Below are 15,897 nucleotides of genomic sequence, written 5' to 3' on the forward strand. Positions count from 1 at the left end.
TATAATATGCTGATTTGATTGTTTTTAATATTATAATATGCTGATTTGATTGTTTTTATGTTATAATATGCTGATCTGATTGTTTTTATGTTATAATATGCTGATTTGATTGTTTTTATGTTGTAATATGCTGATCTGATTGTTTTTATGCTAAAATATGCTGATCTGATTGTTTTTATGTTATAATATGCTGATTTGATTGTTTTTATGTTAAAATATGCTGATTTGATTGTTTTTATGTTATAATATGCTGATCTGATTGTTTTTATGTTAGAATATGCTGATCTGATTTTCTTTATGTTATAATATGCTGATCTGATTGTTTTTATGTTATAATATGCTGATTTGATTGTTTTTATGTTATAATATGCTGATTTGATTGTTTTTATGTTATAATATGCTGATCTGATTGTTTTTATGTTAGAATATGCTGATCTGATTGTTATTATGTTATAATATGCTGATTTGATTGTTTTTATGTTAGAATATGCTGATCTGATTTTCTTTTTGTTATAGTATGCTGATCTGATTGTTTTTATGTTAGAATTTGCGTTCTAGATCATAATGGATGAGGGAGGGAACCATAGGCAGTCCCTCCCTCCCCCCCCCATGGATTTTTACAAAATCATCACTCTGAATACTGACCTGGAGCAGGTCATCTCTGACCACCAACATGTTGGTCCAGCTGGTATTAATGGTGATGCACCCAAATTAAGAGGCTTGCCTCAAGTTCGAACAACAATGAATGCCTTTTTTCAAGCGGCCCAAGAAAACTAAATTATCGTAGATTGGAAGTATTTTTTCATTTTTTTTTATTTTGAACAAAATTACTCCTTTTTTTTACTTTCAGTCTTCTTATGGGACTTATGGTATACTTTTATTTTTAACTCTAAAAATAAACATAAAAATTAGGATGATTTATGGAGCATTATTTACTAAAAGATCAATAATAATAGCAGGAAATAAAAAAATGATTCTCAGATTTTTGTGAACCTTTCAATAGTCCAAATTCCTCAAAAGTTTTATAAAATTAACCAAGTTAATGTTCATGTGATTATTTTAAAAATGTGATAAAGAAATAGAGAAGGTCATGATAAACATTTGAAATTTATCAAGATTGAACCGGTTCCTGCAAACACGTAAACTAAACAGATGTACTCAGTCAGTTTATTTAGTTTATTGAAAACCACAGAAAGTGAGGCAATTTATATTTAAGGAATATTTATATATGCGATGATTAATATTAATATTAATATTTCAATGTTTTATTAGTAAATAAAATGAGCAAACTGTTAAAGTAAAATTAATTTTTTGATTTTTGTCTGGATTTGAGATCAAGAAATAAGCGTGTAGGCACGAAATCAACATATTTTGATATTATTTGATCCATTATATAGTTTTTTATAATTAAAAGTTTTCATCAGTATCTAAAATGACTGATGATCTTGAAATAATGGTGGTCGATATCACAGAAATAGGTAAAACTTAAATAAAACTCAATTTATTTAGAGATTTTGGTAATGATATCCTTAAGAACGCTTTTTAATACAAAATAGATGGGGGGGCAAAAAGAGTTTTACGACAGACCAGAGATTTTCTGGAAATAATACCATAAGGTCCTAAAGCTGCGTCGCTTGCCCCAGATTCAGACTTTGAATTATATCCTAACATAATCTTTAAATGCATGTTTATTGATAATCAATTTTCTTCTGGTTGTATTTCAATTAAATAATAAAACATTTTAAATAAATATCTTTAAATGTCATAGACAGAGGCGTATACAGGAATAATTGTGCAGGGGGGGGGGGCTTTTTTTGAAACAAATTAAAATGGATGGGGGGCACAGTTCTAACTTCTCCAGGGGGGGCGGGGGCGGGGTAACAATTATCCCCCGTAGCCGCCCCCGTCCCGTTTGCATACGCCTCTGGTTATGAACCATTATATAAATAATCATGTTCAGGGTTAAAAAACGATGTTCCTACACGAAATGACTTTTTGGAGTCTGGAAAAAAGTTAAATGAAGCATTTAAACATATAGGTAAGAAGGCTAATGTGAGATTTAACAATAAATTATAGTCTGACCCACAAAGAAGGAGATCTAATGAGGACTCGAAATTCTTGAAATATATATAGATGAAATTTTGTAGGTCTTTTTGTAATCTTTTATAAAAATAGTATTTTAAACATATGATATATACAAGAATATAGATCGCTCATGTCGTCTTCACAATACCGGAGGGTTACAGTTGAAATGAAAAGGGCAATTTAGCCAGAAATGGATTTCAGTATCATGATAAAAGCTAAAAATCGTTAGCAAATTTGTTAAACATTTTTTTTTATTTCTTCACCTCCTTTTATTAATTTTCAATTTAAACAATAATCTATATCTTGTGCAATATTTTAAAACAAATGTGATTCAATTTCTCTACAAATGAACGAATTATTTTAATAAAATCCACGAAATTTAATTAAGAACCGGGTTTCTCAGCATACTTGAACATTTTTCTGATGTAGTGCATAAGAATAACGCTAGAGACCCCCACAGAAGTTTAAACCTGTACGAAAATTCTAGATAGTTTTCATTGGTCTTTTTAGGACTACAGTTTTATTACATTTTTGATATTGTCTTTCTGATTTTGAGATTTGAATGTGTCAGTCTATTAATTGAAATTTACATCAAGACTATATAATCCTTTTTACATTTAAGAAGACTGAATGGCATGTATTTTAGGTTGGCGTATCGTTATCATCTTTCTTAAAGTATGACCACATCTCTTCTTTTTTTGCAGGCTGAATAATTGGCCGACAGGCAATGGCGTACGAGGGGGGGGCCACGCCCCGCAGCCCCCATTACGCGTGCCCCCCTGAGAGGCTGAGGGGGGGGGGGTCACCCATGGGGGAGGCTCTTTTAATATTACATTTGCTTGCATTTCCCTTCCTCAGGCCAGGCACAGTGTTGTACTGAGGTTAAAAGAGTTGGTGAATATGTAGATTGAGTAAATTCTATCTAAAAATTTCAGAAGAATGTTGCCAAGGGGGGGGGGGGACCCAAAAATTGAGCCCCCCCTCCTAAACTCCCTCGTACGATCACATCTATCACAATTATTGTCTAGAATTTATGGAAAAATTTTCAAAACAAAAACTGCAGGTTTTCATGGTTGGAAGTCGATAAATCTTAAATGTTTCAGATGTTGCAGGTTTAGGCTCTGTGTTCAATCTACGTACCTATGAAATTATGGACACAATGGTGTTAAGGGTTACCCACAAAGGATCAGACTGCAAAGACGACCCAAAACTCTGATAATAATTACGAATAATTATATAAAATTATTTTACAAATAGGGGCCTTATTCCTTCTTAGGATAAAGCCACCTGTCGATTGCGAGAGCTACTGTAGTTGTGAATTCATGTGATCCTCCATTTATAATGGGGGGATCTTCAATTCACAATGGTACCCTTGAAAGCTGTATCTCATCAAGTATATTCATGATTTTGTTTCTTGAAAACTGAACTTTTTATACGATGGTACAAAAAAAGTTATGGGCAATTTTATAATTTTGTTATTAAAAAAGAATTTACAAAAATCTTTAAATTAATATTCATTAAAAGTCACAAAATTTCACGGTGATATGAGTGCTAGGACAAAAAAAAACTATATGGCCGGCCCAGCCTGTTTAGGGTTAAATTATAAGCTACGGGAGAAGCCTAGTTTTTATTAAACTTCTTTAAATAAATTAGTGAAAAAATACTCTACAGATTGACCCCGAGAAGAAATACGTAATCAATGCCCTTTTTAAATGACGAGTTCATGATGTACAAGGGGTTGTACAATTTTCAGCTTTACAGTCTGCATTAGCGATCTATATTCTTGTATATCTATGATTTTAAAGCAAGTTTTCTACTACGGCCGTAGGGGACAGAAATTGTTAAAAATGACTAAAAATTCTGTACTGTCGTCTCTAATGTCTTATCCTTTGTGGGTAACACTGTAAGTGTCCACCAGAGAAAAGTCGTCTTCCATTCCCCAGAAATTGTGCGGGAATGCAGTATATGGAAGACGACATTCAACATTTTATTTTATCAAATATAAATTCAACTCGTTAGGAAGAGGATTACAGTAGCTATTTACAATTTTTAAAAATGTATTTCTAGGTTTTGTATATTTGGAAAATCATGGAGTTGACTCAGAATTAGTAACGCAAGCAATGTCAATTAGTAAAGATTTCTTCTTGCAGGTATTTTTGTATTTTTGAGATTTATCAAATATTTTTTTCGCTGAGTTTATCATGATAATTCCCTATTTCATTGTATGATGGGTTGATTATTCTCATTTTATTATTCTACAGTGAGACTTATAAATCATACTAAATCTCCAGGGAACTTAAAACACAGGCCTAGTGTTTAAAATCGTTTTGGATCATTTTGGAGTTTGGTTCGTTTTGGATCGTTTTGGATCGTTTTTAGACAAAAATCAATAAACTTCCAAGATAAAAACTGTATTATATGTTAAAGTTTGCTTATATTTATACATTTATCATTAAAAAATAAAAATAGGAAAAATTATCCAGATACAATCGTTATATCATAAAGAAAAGTAAATGTTAAAAATTAAAAATTAAGAAAACATTTGCTACTCTTACATCAAATATCATGTCTCTAGACACAGCAAATGTGAAGTGTACAGACTCATTTCACTTAATTAGTTTATTTTTATAGTTTTATAACAACAAACAATGCGAATTTAAAAGTTCAAAGTCAAATGTCTCCTTTCACTGTAATTTTTTACATTTTTTTGGTTCTACATTGTATTAATTGTTCAGAATTTTGAAAATAGAAAATATTATTGTTTTGATTATTATTTTGATTATTATTTTGATTATTATTTTGATTATTATTTTGATTATTATTATGATTATTATTATTAATTTTATTTTATTTTATTTTATTTTATTTTATTTTATTTTATTTTATTTTATTTATTTTATTTTATTTTATTTTATTTTATTTAACTAGATTTGATTTGATTCGATTCGATTTGATTTGATTTGGTTTGATTTAAGATTTGATTTAATTTAAGTTTTGATTTAAGATTTGAATTAAGATTAGATTTAAGTTTTGATTTAAGTTTTGATTTAAGTTTTGATTTAAGATTTGATTTAAGATTTGATTTAAAATTTAATTTAACTAGATTTGATTTGATTTGATTTGATTTGATTTGATTTGATTTGATTTGATTTGATTTGATTTGATTTGATTTGATTCGATTCGATTTGATTTGATTCGATTTGATTTGATTTGATTTGATTCGATTCGATTCGATTTGATTTGATTTGATACAATTTGATACAATTTGATACAATTTGATACAATTTGATACAATTTGATACGATTTGATACGATTTGATTGAATTTGATCAAAGTTTTAATCGTATTTTACACGTTTTTCTGATATCTGTCGATTGTAGGGTTTTTCAAAGATATTGCAAGTGGTTTAAAACATTTCTGAAAAAATAATTTAAGTTTAAAATGGCGAAAATATGGGGGTCTCCAACGAGAATCTGGTATACAATGAGACCTCCAATGGGGGTTCTCCAATACTGATTATTTTTCCCCGACTTATAAAAATGACAAAAATTTTTTTGTCTTGTTACACTGGTCACAGCTTTGTGACTGAACCATTGACAATAGAAACATTTATAATATGAAAAAGATTCTAGGGGGAGTAAAAATTTCCCTGAAGGGGGGGGATTTTAAATTTTAAATTTTACCCCCCTAGTAAATTATTTATGCCCCTGGTAAATGTAAAAGTTGTGTTAATAGTTGCTATTTTTAAAACCGTATTTTAGTCATTTATTTTTTATATTTTAGGTTGGGTGGCGCAAGGAAGAGAAATTTTTGATCAGGTAATTTTTAAATTTCTCAAATTATATTTTTTTTAATCCCGCTTCGTTTTCTTTAGAAGAAATATTTGAATTGTTATTTTAGAAAATTGATGAAAAACAGGAATTTGACTTTTTAGTTAATTATATTGGAATAATATTTAAATGTTAGGCTGAAGATGGAAGTATTGCTCAGATGGAGGTACGAGAAGCATTTGATGTAAATCTGCTTGATTCAGAAGCAAGGTATGAGATTCTAAATTCTAAGCAATTTGGCTGAAAAAATACGCAAGCACTGTCAAATATGTCGTCTTCTATCCTCACGGCTTTATTCATAAAAGAACTAAAGTAATTCTTCCCAAAGCAATTGATCAAGGGAGGGGAGGGGGGGCATAAGGTCAAGAGCCCCGCAATATCCTGTTCGAATTCAGGTAGTGAGCAGAACCCTGCTCGAACCATGCAGAATCCTTCTCAAGCCCCGCGAAAGACTGCTTGAGCCCTGCCAAAGACTATTCTTCAGACTTTTTAAAAAAATTGCATGCATCTAATAAACGATAAACAAAATTTAAAAAATCTAGACGTGCGGGGACAGAATGGATATTTAATAATAATTGCATTTTATTAGAATTCATCTATAAAAGTCAATTTTTGTTGTGGCGCATCAGAGGTACTCAATTTTACGTGGAAGGAAAGTAAATTAATTGGTGGGATGATTGTAGGAAGAGGGAAAATTAGATGGGAGGGGGGAGGAGAAAATAAGGGAGGGGGAAAAAATTCTAAGGGAGTGGGGGAGTGGGGGAGGTACCAAGGAGGGGGGAGGAAAGAAGAATGGAGGGGGGAGTCAAGAAGGATATTGCAGGGTTCATGGCCGCAAGCCCCCCCCCCCCACTCCTTCTTTGTTAATCCTAAAATATGGCATCAACATTTTTTTACCTTCTTAATCAATTTTGAAAACTTAATTGTTTTTCGTTGATATCAAAAAAGTTTGACAAAGTGTTTAATTTAAAAATGATAATTTATTTAAATTTAGGTTCCCCGATGAAACCCATCCAGAGTTTAGGACTTCAATTGTTACTCTTGCAAATCAATCAATCAATCTTTCTTACAGGTATAGATCCCGCAGTCATTAGTTAATATTTTATCTGTTAAAAATCCGAAGACGACGAAGACGCCATTCAAATTTATGATATAAGTTTCAGTAGTCCCATGAACATGAGACACGTGTCAGTAAAGTAGGGCACAAAGAGTACAGTTTAGAAGTACTTTTATTGCGTCTAGATATAATTACATGATAAATACTCATCGTGTATAAAAGGAGAGGAAGTTGAGTAGGTATTCTCTGGTTCCAAGATCCGACACTACTAATTTGCGGATTTCATAATTCTCTTTTGGGGGTTTCATATCCTCTACAACAGACTCATTTAATTTAAAAAGTTTATTTTCAATATGTTAGTAAAACCTTTGTCCTGAAACAATATCGAATAGACTATGTCTTTAAGATTTCTTTGGTGTCGTCTTCCTATTCCACAGGACTGATGAGATTACTATTAAATGAGCTTAATTTTCAAAGTTTCTAAACTGATTTTTCTTTACATTCTTCTCCCCCCCCCCCTTCTCCTAAAATACTTGAATTAAATCGTATGACAATTAAGGTTGGTGCACCTCGGCGAAAGATTAATTTAGTCAGATCATTTTTTAAATCTCACTGAGTTTTTCATTACTTTGTTTTTAGGATTTTAAAAGCATTGTCTCTTCACTTTGGAAAGGATGACGACTTCTTTGCTAAACAGCACAGGTACTTTTGAACAGAACAACAGGTATTCAAGTTCTGAACAGGAAAACAGGTATTCAAGGTTTTGAACAGGAGAACAGGTATTCAAGGTTTTGAACTGGAGAACAGGTATTCAAGGTTTTGAACAGGAGTACAGGTATTCAAGGTTTTAACAGGAGAACAGGGATGGAGGGACTGAAATAACTGATCGGCGTAGAGGTCTAGAAGGTAATGAGTTGTAAACGAGAGTCAGGTAGAGACATAGAGAGAGAGAGAGTCCACGCCGAGAGAGGAAACGTGTTACAGTACTGTACAGTATGTACATCGTGAACTGAAGGACCATCCCAGATGTCGTCTTCAATTTGTTTAACTTATAGTTGTGCCATCTATAACCTAAACAACAATGAACACGCTTACCTGGGAGATGTCCATGCAGTCCAGAAGTAGGAGATGTGGTAGGAGGGTGAGGTTAGCCCAATCACCTAGATCTAGATCGAGGTTAAAGGGGGGAAACTCACCAAAGAGGTTACCTACATAGAGTTGTTAGAAATTGTATAGCTGAGGTAAGAACAATATGATAGTAAGACCTAGTGAGGTAACGCCTGGTAAAATAAGGGGCAAAGTAAGATAGTAATGGTAAGGTAACCGAAAGTCTAAACCGCAAACCAGCAAAGCTGAGTCCAATCGCGCAGCAACCTAAACTCCTAGTTTACCTGTTAGCAGTTGATGCCAAGGACAAGTGAATGCTTAGCAATGTCTGAGAGAATTCTATCACCGAGATAATCATCAGGAATTGGGTTCTGAATCCAGGCTAGTAGGTGTGGGGAGACCCAAGCTTGGCTAACAGGTAGGTTTAAGTTAAGTTGGGAAGAGATAGACCAGAATTTCAGGAAGTCTGCTTTTGATAATGCATCAGCCATGGTGGCCAGTGGGGTTGAGCATCTGAGAATTTTTCATATTTGAACAGGAGAACAGGTATTCAAGGTTTTGAACAGGAGAGCAGATATTCAAGGTTTTGAACAGGAGAACAGGTATTCAAGGTTCTGAACAGGAGTAAAGGTATTCAAGGTTTTGAACGGGATGACAGTTATTAAAGGTTTTTAACGGGATAACAGTTATTCAAGGTTTTTAACTGGGGAAAAGGTATTCAAGGTTTTGAACGGGATAACAGGTATTTAAGGTTTTTATCGGGAGAAAAGGTATTCAAGGTTTTGAACAGGAGTACAGGTATTCAAGGTTTTGAACGGGATAACAGGTATTCAAGGTTTTTAACGGGAGAAGGTATTCAAGGTTTTGAACGGGATAACAGGTATTCAAGGTTTTTAACAGGAGGTATTCAAGGTTTTGAACAGGAGTACAGGTATTCAAGGTTTTGAACGGGATAACAGGTATTCAAGGTTTTTAACGGGAGAAAAGGTATTCAAGGTTTTGAACGATATAAGAGGTATCCAAGGTTTTTAACTGGGGAAAAGGTATTCAAGGTGTTGAACAGGAGTACAGGTATTCAAGGTTTTGAACGGGATAACAGATATCCAAGGTTTTTAACGGGAGAAAAGGTATTCAAGGTTTTAAACAGGAGAACAGTTAGTCAAGGTTTTAAACAGGAGAACAGGTATTTAAGGTTTTAAACAGGAGAACAGGTATTAAAGGTTTTGAACAGGAGAACAGGTATTCAAGGTTTTAAACAGGAGAACAGGTATTAAAGGTTTTGAACAGGAGAACAGGTATTCAAGTTTTTGAACAGGAGAACAGGTATTAAAGGTTTTGAACAGGAGAACAGGTATTCAAGGTTTTAAACAGGAGAACAGGTATTAAAGGTTTTGAACAGGAGAACAGGTATTCAAGTTTTTGAACAGGAGAACAGGTATTCAAGGATTTGAACAGGAGAACAGGAATTCAAGGTTTTGAACGGGAGAACAGGTATTCAAGGTTTTGAACAGAAGAACAGTTATTAAAGGTTTTGAACAGGAGAACAGGAATATAAGGTTTTAAGTCAACTACGTCAAAATGGTTGAAATTTCAAAAGAAATAAAAATATAAAATTTCAGGAGAATATTGAAAGGTGACAATGCATCTGCTTTGCGCTCCTTATACTATCCTCCTATTCTAGGAGAGCTTAAACCAGGATATATCAGGTATCTATTATCTATCTATCTATCTATATATCTATCTGTCTATCTATCTATCTATATATCTATCTATCTATCTATCTATCTATCTACAATTCTTCTTAATCTAACACTCTCAAATCCGTGAAACAAAAACTTTTTTTGCCAAATTTTTTATTTATTTAACCATCTGCAGGGCATAATCTAAAAAGTCTAAAAACATACAAAATAAGAAACTTGAATAATAGATGTTTAAAATTTAAAAGAATTAAAAGATTAAGTAACAATCTATCTATCTATTTAGCTCTAACTAGCTCTATCTAGCTCTATCTATCTATCTACCTACGCCTACTGCGCGTAACTTCTTTGGGCGTTATTGTGAACGGAAAACCCCCCTAAATCTTTAAAAGACAACATCTAGCGTCCCTATCCTTTATTTTAACCCATTAGTGACGAGACCAGTAACTATTAGTGAAGTTGTTTTAGAAGGATCTTGTCAAAACAAAACTTGATTGTACTCATGAAAAAATGATATTCAATTAAATTTTTGAATTTTTTTTGTACAGGGTGACCTGTAAAACGTGAAAATCTAAAAAACTTTGGTTATTCATAATTATTTAATTATCTTCAAAACTTTACTTTTCATGTTTTAGTTATTTAGATCTTTAAAAGAAGATTCCAATATCTTTGAATTTTTTCTAGCAAAAAAATTGACAATTTTATAGATTCAAAACTAAATTATAGGGTGTTCTTTTGGTTTTTTTCCGAATTCAAAATCTTGTTTTTTGGGTTTTTTTAAATTGAAAATAAAATAAAAACCCAATTTTGAAGTTGCGTCAAATATAAAATATGCTTTGAAAACAGGAAATCCTAAGGAAAGCGCAGGAAAAGACAAGACAACATTTAGTTCAAGAAAAAAGGCACTTTAAAAAAACCTCACCCGGTCAAAATTGACCTTCTCGTCACTTCTATGATCACGCATATATATTTAATATCTATAACGTATTTATAAATTTTTTATCTATCAACTTCATTCATCTTGTTATTAACCTCTTATATAAGATGTGGGGAGCATAGTGACTACGGTACATTTACCCTGCTTTACCAGGATCAGTATCCAGGACTTCAGGTACGGGAACAAAAGTCGTCACAATTAAAGTTATGTCTACCTCAGTACCTTATTAAATCAGCTGTCACTGAAAATTATGTCTACCTACAGTCCCTCAATAAATCAGCTGTCACTGAAAATTATGTCTACCTACAGTCCCTCAATAAATCAGCTGTCACTTAAAGTTATGTCTACCTACAGTCCCTTAATAAATCAGCTGTCACTTAAAGTTATGTCTACCTACAGTCCCTTAATAAATCAGCTATCACAATTAAATTTATGTCTACCTACAGTCCCTTAATAAATCAGCTGTCACATAAAGTTATGACTACCTACAGTCCCTTAATAAATCAGCTGTCACATAAAGTTATGTCTACCTACAGTCCCTTAATAAATCAGCTGCCACTTAAAGTTATGTCTACCTACAGTCCCTTAATAAATCTGTTTTCACTTAAATTTATGACTACCTACAGTCCCTTAATAAACCAGCTGTCACTTAAATTTATGACTACCTACAGTCCGTTAAAATAAACCTATCATTTTGTTTTTTATCCTTCAGTCTTATAATTTTGTTGTTTTAACTTGGTTGTCTTGAAAATGACCACATTTTATTGTACTGTACTGCAGCTTGTGCTTACATTAAGGTGACGCAAATTTTCGTGATTTAAAAAATATTATTCTATTAAATGGGTTAAAACTTTTTATGTTTCTTGTTAAAGGTGCCGTCGCGTCAGCGTAAATTCAAGTAAATGCAAAAATAGCAATGACAGTTTTACATCAGTACGCTCGAAAACTTAATTTAATCAAGAATATGTTGTATATCGGACATTTCCATCTTTGCATGGATGGTCAGATTATGCGTTGATTTAACAGTACGGTTCAATTGTTCCAGGAAGCTGCAGACTTTCGATAAAAAAATTCTCTTTTATATCTTTTGTTGAGTCAGTGATTGCATTTTAAATGAAAATGTATTGCATGAAAAGCTGTTACATGACAGTTAAAAGATTGTTGAATTATATGAAAAGCTGTTACATGACAATTAAACCATTGTTGAAGTATATGTAAAGGGTGTTAAATGACAGTTAAAAGATTGTTGAATTATATGAAAAGGTGTTACATGACAGTTAAAAGATTGTTGAATTATATGAAAAGCTGTTACATGACAATTAAACCATTGTTGAATTATATGTAAAGGGTGTTAAATGACAGTTAAAAGATTGTTGAATTATATGAAAAGGTGTTACATGACAGTTAAAAGATTGTTGAATTATATGAAAAGCTGTTACATGACAATTAAAAGATTGTTGAATTATATTAAAAGGTGTTACATGACAATTAAAAGATTGTTGAATTATATGAAAAGCTGTTACATGATAGTTAAAAGAGTGTTGAATTATATGAAAAGGTGTTACATGACAGTTAAAACATTGTTAAATTAAATGAAAAGGTGTTACATGACATTTAAAACATTGTTGAATTATATAAAAAGGTGTTACATGACAGTTAAAACATTGTTGTATTATATCAAAAGGTGTTACATGACAGTTATAAGATTGTTGAATTTTAAACCAAAACTTTTCAGAATTTTTTTGTTTAGGTTAAATCAGCTGCTGGCTCATGGGTGGACGCTGTTCCTATTCCTCAAACCATTCTAGGTGAAAATAATAATAAATAAAGTAAAAATTATGTTTTAAGTCTTTAAAATCGATCAGTTATTACTTTTAGAAACAAACACATATTTTAGTTGTTTCTCAAAAACCAAAATAAAGAAAATAAACTAACCTAAAACTTTTTCTTAATCCTTCATCTTATCAATAATGGGGAGATATCGTTAATTTTTCTAGCTTGAAAATGTTTTAATTCTGATAAATTGTTTCTATGTTTCTGCAGCAAAATCAGCAATTTTATAATCTTTAGAGAAAATACCATTTCCACAGGCTTTAAGTTCAGTTTATAAAAGACTTACATTTAAAACCTTCGATTTAATGGAATTTTTATTTAATGTTTTTTGGTAGATTTTTTAATTTCAGTTAATATTGGAGACTTACTTGAGATGTGGACTGCTGGTGAATACCCAGCAACAAAGCACAGGTCTTATATTCAGTTTTTTCTAAATAATTTTTCTCTTTCATTTCAGAGTTTTAGGAACTTGACACAATTTTTGTAATAATATTTTGAAATTTCTCTGTTAAAGCGACTTGCACGGATCTTGTTCATAAGAAGCAATACAAAAATTCACAAAAATTAGGACTTTTCGAGAATCTTCCTCATTCAAGCTTCATCAGATCAAGGTTTAAATGGTACCGTTGTAGGAGTTTTAAGGGTACCGTTGTAGTAGTTTCAAGGGTACCGTTGTAGGAGTTTTAATGGTACCGTTGTAGGAGTTTTAAGGGTACCGTTGTACGAGTTTTAAGGGTACCGTTGTAGGAGTTTTAAGGGTACCGTTGTAAGAGTTTTAAGGGTACCGTTGTANAAATATTCCTGTGGGTTCTTTAAAATACGAATGATTCATTGAGCATCTCATTAAATTAATTATGTAACTTTCCGATTCGGAATTTAAACCCGCAATTTTACAGGCTTTAATTATACAGTTTTCTAATAAATTTTTGTTGCAATTCGAATACAAATCTCCGAAGTCTCCTTCTAGCTCTATAGTTGAGCCCCAACATCCTGTTTTTACAAGGAGCACATTTATATTACAGTGGTTGATTTATTTAGTAGTTTCTTGGTTTTTTGGATTAATTAATATAATGTAATGTTTTTGCAGGCGAGTTGGCCCAGACCAGACCATATCCACTCTAGATCTTGTTCCAACAACTCATTAAAGAGGGTTTTCGCTGTTAATGAATTTTGTCTTTCATTATTTATTTTTTGACATATTTATTTTTTTACATTTTATCTTTTAAGATTTTATTTTTATTTTAAATCTTGATTTTTTATTTCTCATATATTACGAATTTTCAAATTATTTAAATTTAATATTCCGAAGTAAACCAGGATTAAAATGATTGTTTAATTTACAATTAATTTATCCCAACGAAAACTAGGATGGCCATTTTAGGTATTAATGTCCGGTATTCAAAAGTTGTGAATCAAAAATATCCTGGAAACTCAAGTTTAAAATGAATTACTATGGTTTTGTGTCATCAATGCTGGATTAGTAAATTCGTGGAACAATCTAAGAGAAATCTTGGATGAACGATGGTTGGGAGACCTAAGCCCCAAGTTTCCAGAAGAAATTCTGCGCCTATACATTTTTCGAAATGTGTACTAATAACATAAAATAACCCCTGTTTATGATACAAAATTTTGATATCTTGTTCATTGGTGCTTAGTAAGAAGTTTTAAGGATACATGGTGTAAATTACGCAAATAACTATAGATGCACTTTAAAATACGCAGACAGCAAATGCTTTTGTGTAATGAAAAGGATATTAACTACTTCAATCTTTCTGAGATGAAAATCCTTAAATGGACTGTATGCGTCATTTCAATTGACTCTTCATGCCTAGAGTACAATGTCTGATTAACAACGGTACCCTTGAAACTTTAATTTGATCAAAAGTGTGGGATAGATATTATGGTTTTTGTTTTTAAACTGTTTATTTTTATTTGCGGGTTCTCTGCGAAAGTGACTTGTGCAGTTCTTGTTTATGAGAAGCAATAGAGAAACTCAAAGAAATGAACAATTTTCGAGTAAGAAAAACGACGATATCTTCTACATTTTTGATCAGATTAAAGTTTCAAGGGTACCGTTGTAAATCGGATATTGCCATCTTTGCATGGCACTGATATTGATACAACTCTGAAAGTTAGTCATCAAAGTTTTAGACAGCTTCCAGTCTCACAACCCCTTCACCTCTGGGTTTACTTCACCCAAAGGCATATACATTTTAAAACTGCAAAGTGCTTGTTTCTAGTTTAAGATTAAAAGAAGTAATTGGCAAAATACTGATTAATTTTTGTGTGAGAGCGAGACCATCTTAGTTTGCAATGATGGAGGGTTGAACTTGCATTCTTGATCATAGAAAACAATCGTCTTGCCGCGCCGTTTTTAATTAGGCATTGCCATCTTTGCATGGAGGTCATCTTAGGCATTATATTTAGTTAGGAAGTCCCCATGAAATTCTGACTGATTTATTGATTGATTGATTTATTGATTGATGATTTAATCCAGGGTTTTGATCCCGGACGAGGAGTTGACGAAGACGACTGCACGACAGAGCATAGTTCTATTCGTCCACCCAGATGACGAGGTAGAGATATGTTCAAGGGACTGTTCACTAGCTCAGATCGATATCTTAATTAACATTGAAATTTCTACTTATATTCTTCCATTGGCAATAATTTAACGTTTAGAATAGATTTGGCAATTTCTAAACTGCTTTAATACGGAAAAATGGCTCAAATATTTTCTTGTGTAGAAACCTATTCAAACTCAACTTTTAATTTGGATACTCATAATCTCGACCGATTAAGCTCGATTTCCACTGAGGGCACTAATAATTTAAGGATTAATTCCTCGGTTCAGTTATTCTTGCAGGGTATGACTACCATGTTTGATATAAAAAAAAAGATTAAATAAATAAACAACAGATCAAGATCTTGATCTCCACAATACAATAGTTCGTGCAGTTTAAATAGATAAAACAATGTTCAATGACTATTAATAAGTTAATCACTCACTTTTCTGCTGCTAAATTTTCAAAAGTGTTTTTATTGATTTTGTTCTGGAAATTAGTTTTCTTATATGATTCTCACAAGGGCTTAACGGACAGCCAAAACATTTCTTCTCATTTTCATGTACGAGCCACCATACAATTATTAATATTATTATCATTATTCCAGGTAGTGGTTGCCCCTCTGACCTCAGCTGACCCCAGGTTCCCACCGGTCACTGCACTAGAGCATGTCACTAAACGGTTCAGTCAGACATACAAATATTGAGGAAAAAGTCTACTTGTGAAATTCTAGACAAAAAGTAGATTAAATTATTGAAAAATGTCAGATTGTAATTTGTATGTTAAAATG

At 32.2% G+C, this 15,897-nt stretch overlaps 1 protein-coding gene across 2 annotated transcripts; it reads left to right on the forward strand.

The window, feature by feature from the left end:
- Positions 1-5,813: 5,813 nt before the first annotated feature.
- LOC111711496 (UPF0676 protein C1494.01) lies at positions 5,814-15,870 on the forward strand. 2 transcript variants are annotated; one of them, XM_023485870.1, is made up of 10 exons: positions 5,814-5,903; positions 6,052-6,125; positions 6,910-6,987; positions 7,612-7,674; positions 9,699-9,785; positions 10,821-10,887; positions 12,464-12,521; positions 12,882-12,957; positions 15,044-15,122; positions 15,715-15,870. In XM_023485870.1, exons 2-10 carry the CDS (start codon positions 6,076-6,078, stop codon positions 15,811-15,813), a joined length of 657 nt encoding a protein of 218 aa, XP_023341638.1. In that variant the 5' UTR covers positions 5,814-5,903; positions 6,052-6,075; the 3' UTR covers positions 15,814-15,870. The 2 variants fall into 2 exon arrangements, with proteins under 2 accessions (XP_023341638.1, XP_023341639.1); XM_023485871.1 differs by having other exon boundaries at positions 12,897-12,957.
- Positions 15,871-15,897: the final 27 nt, after the last annotated feature.

The sequence above is a fragment of the Eurytemora carolleeae genome, unplaced genomic scaffold (assembly GCF_000591075.1).
Source record: "Eurytemora carolleeae unplaced genomic scaffold, Eaff_2.0 scaffold1164, whole genome shotgun sequence".
Taxonomy (NCBI): domain Eukaryota; kingdom Metazoa; phylum Arthropoda; class Copepoda; order Calanoida; family Temoridae; genus Eurytemora; species Eurytemora carolleeae.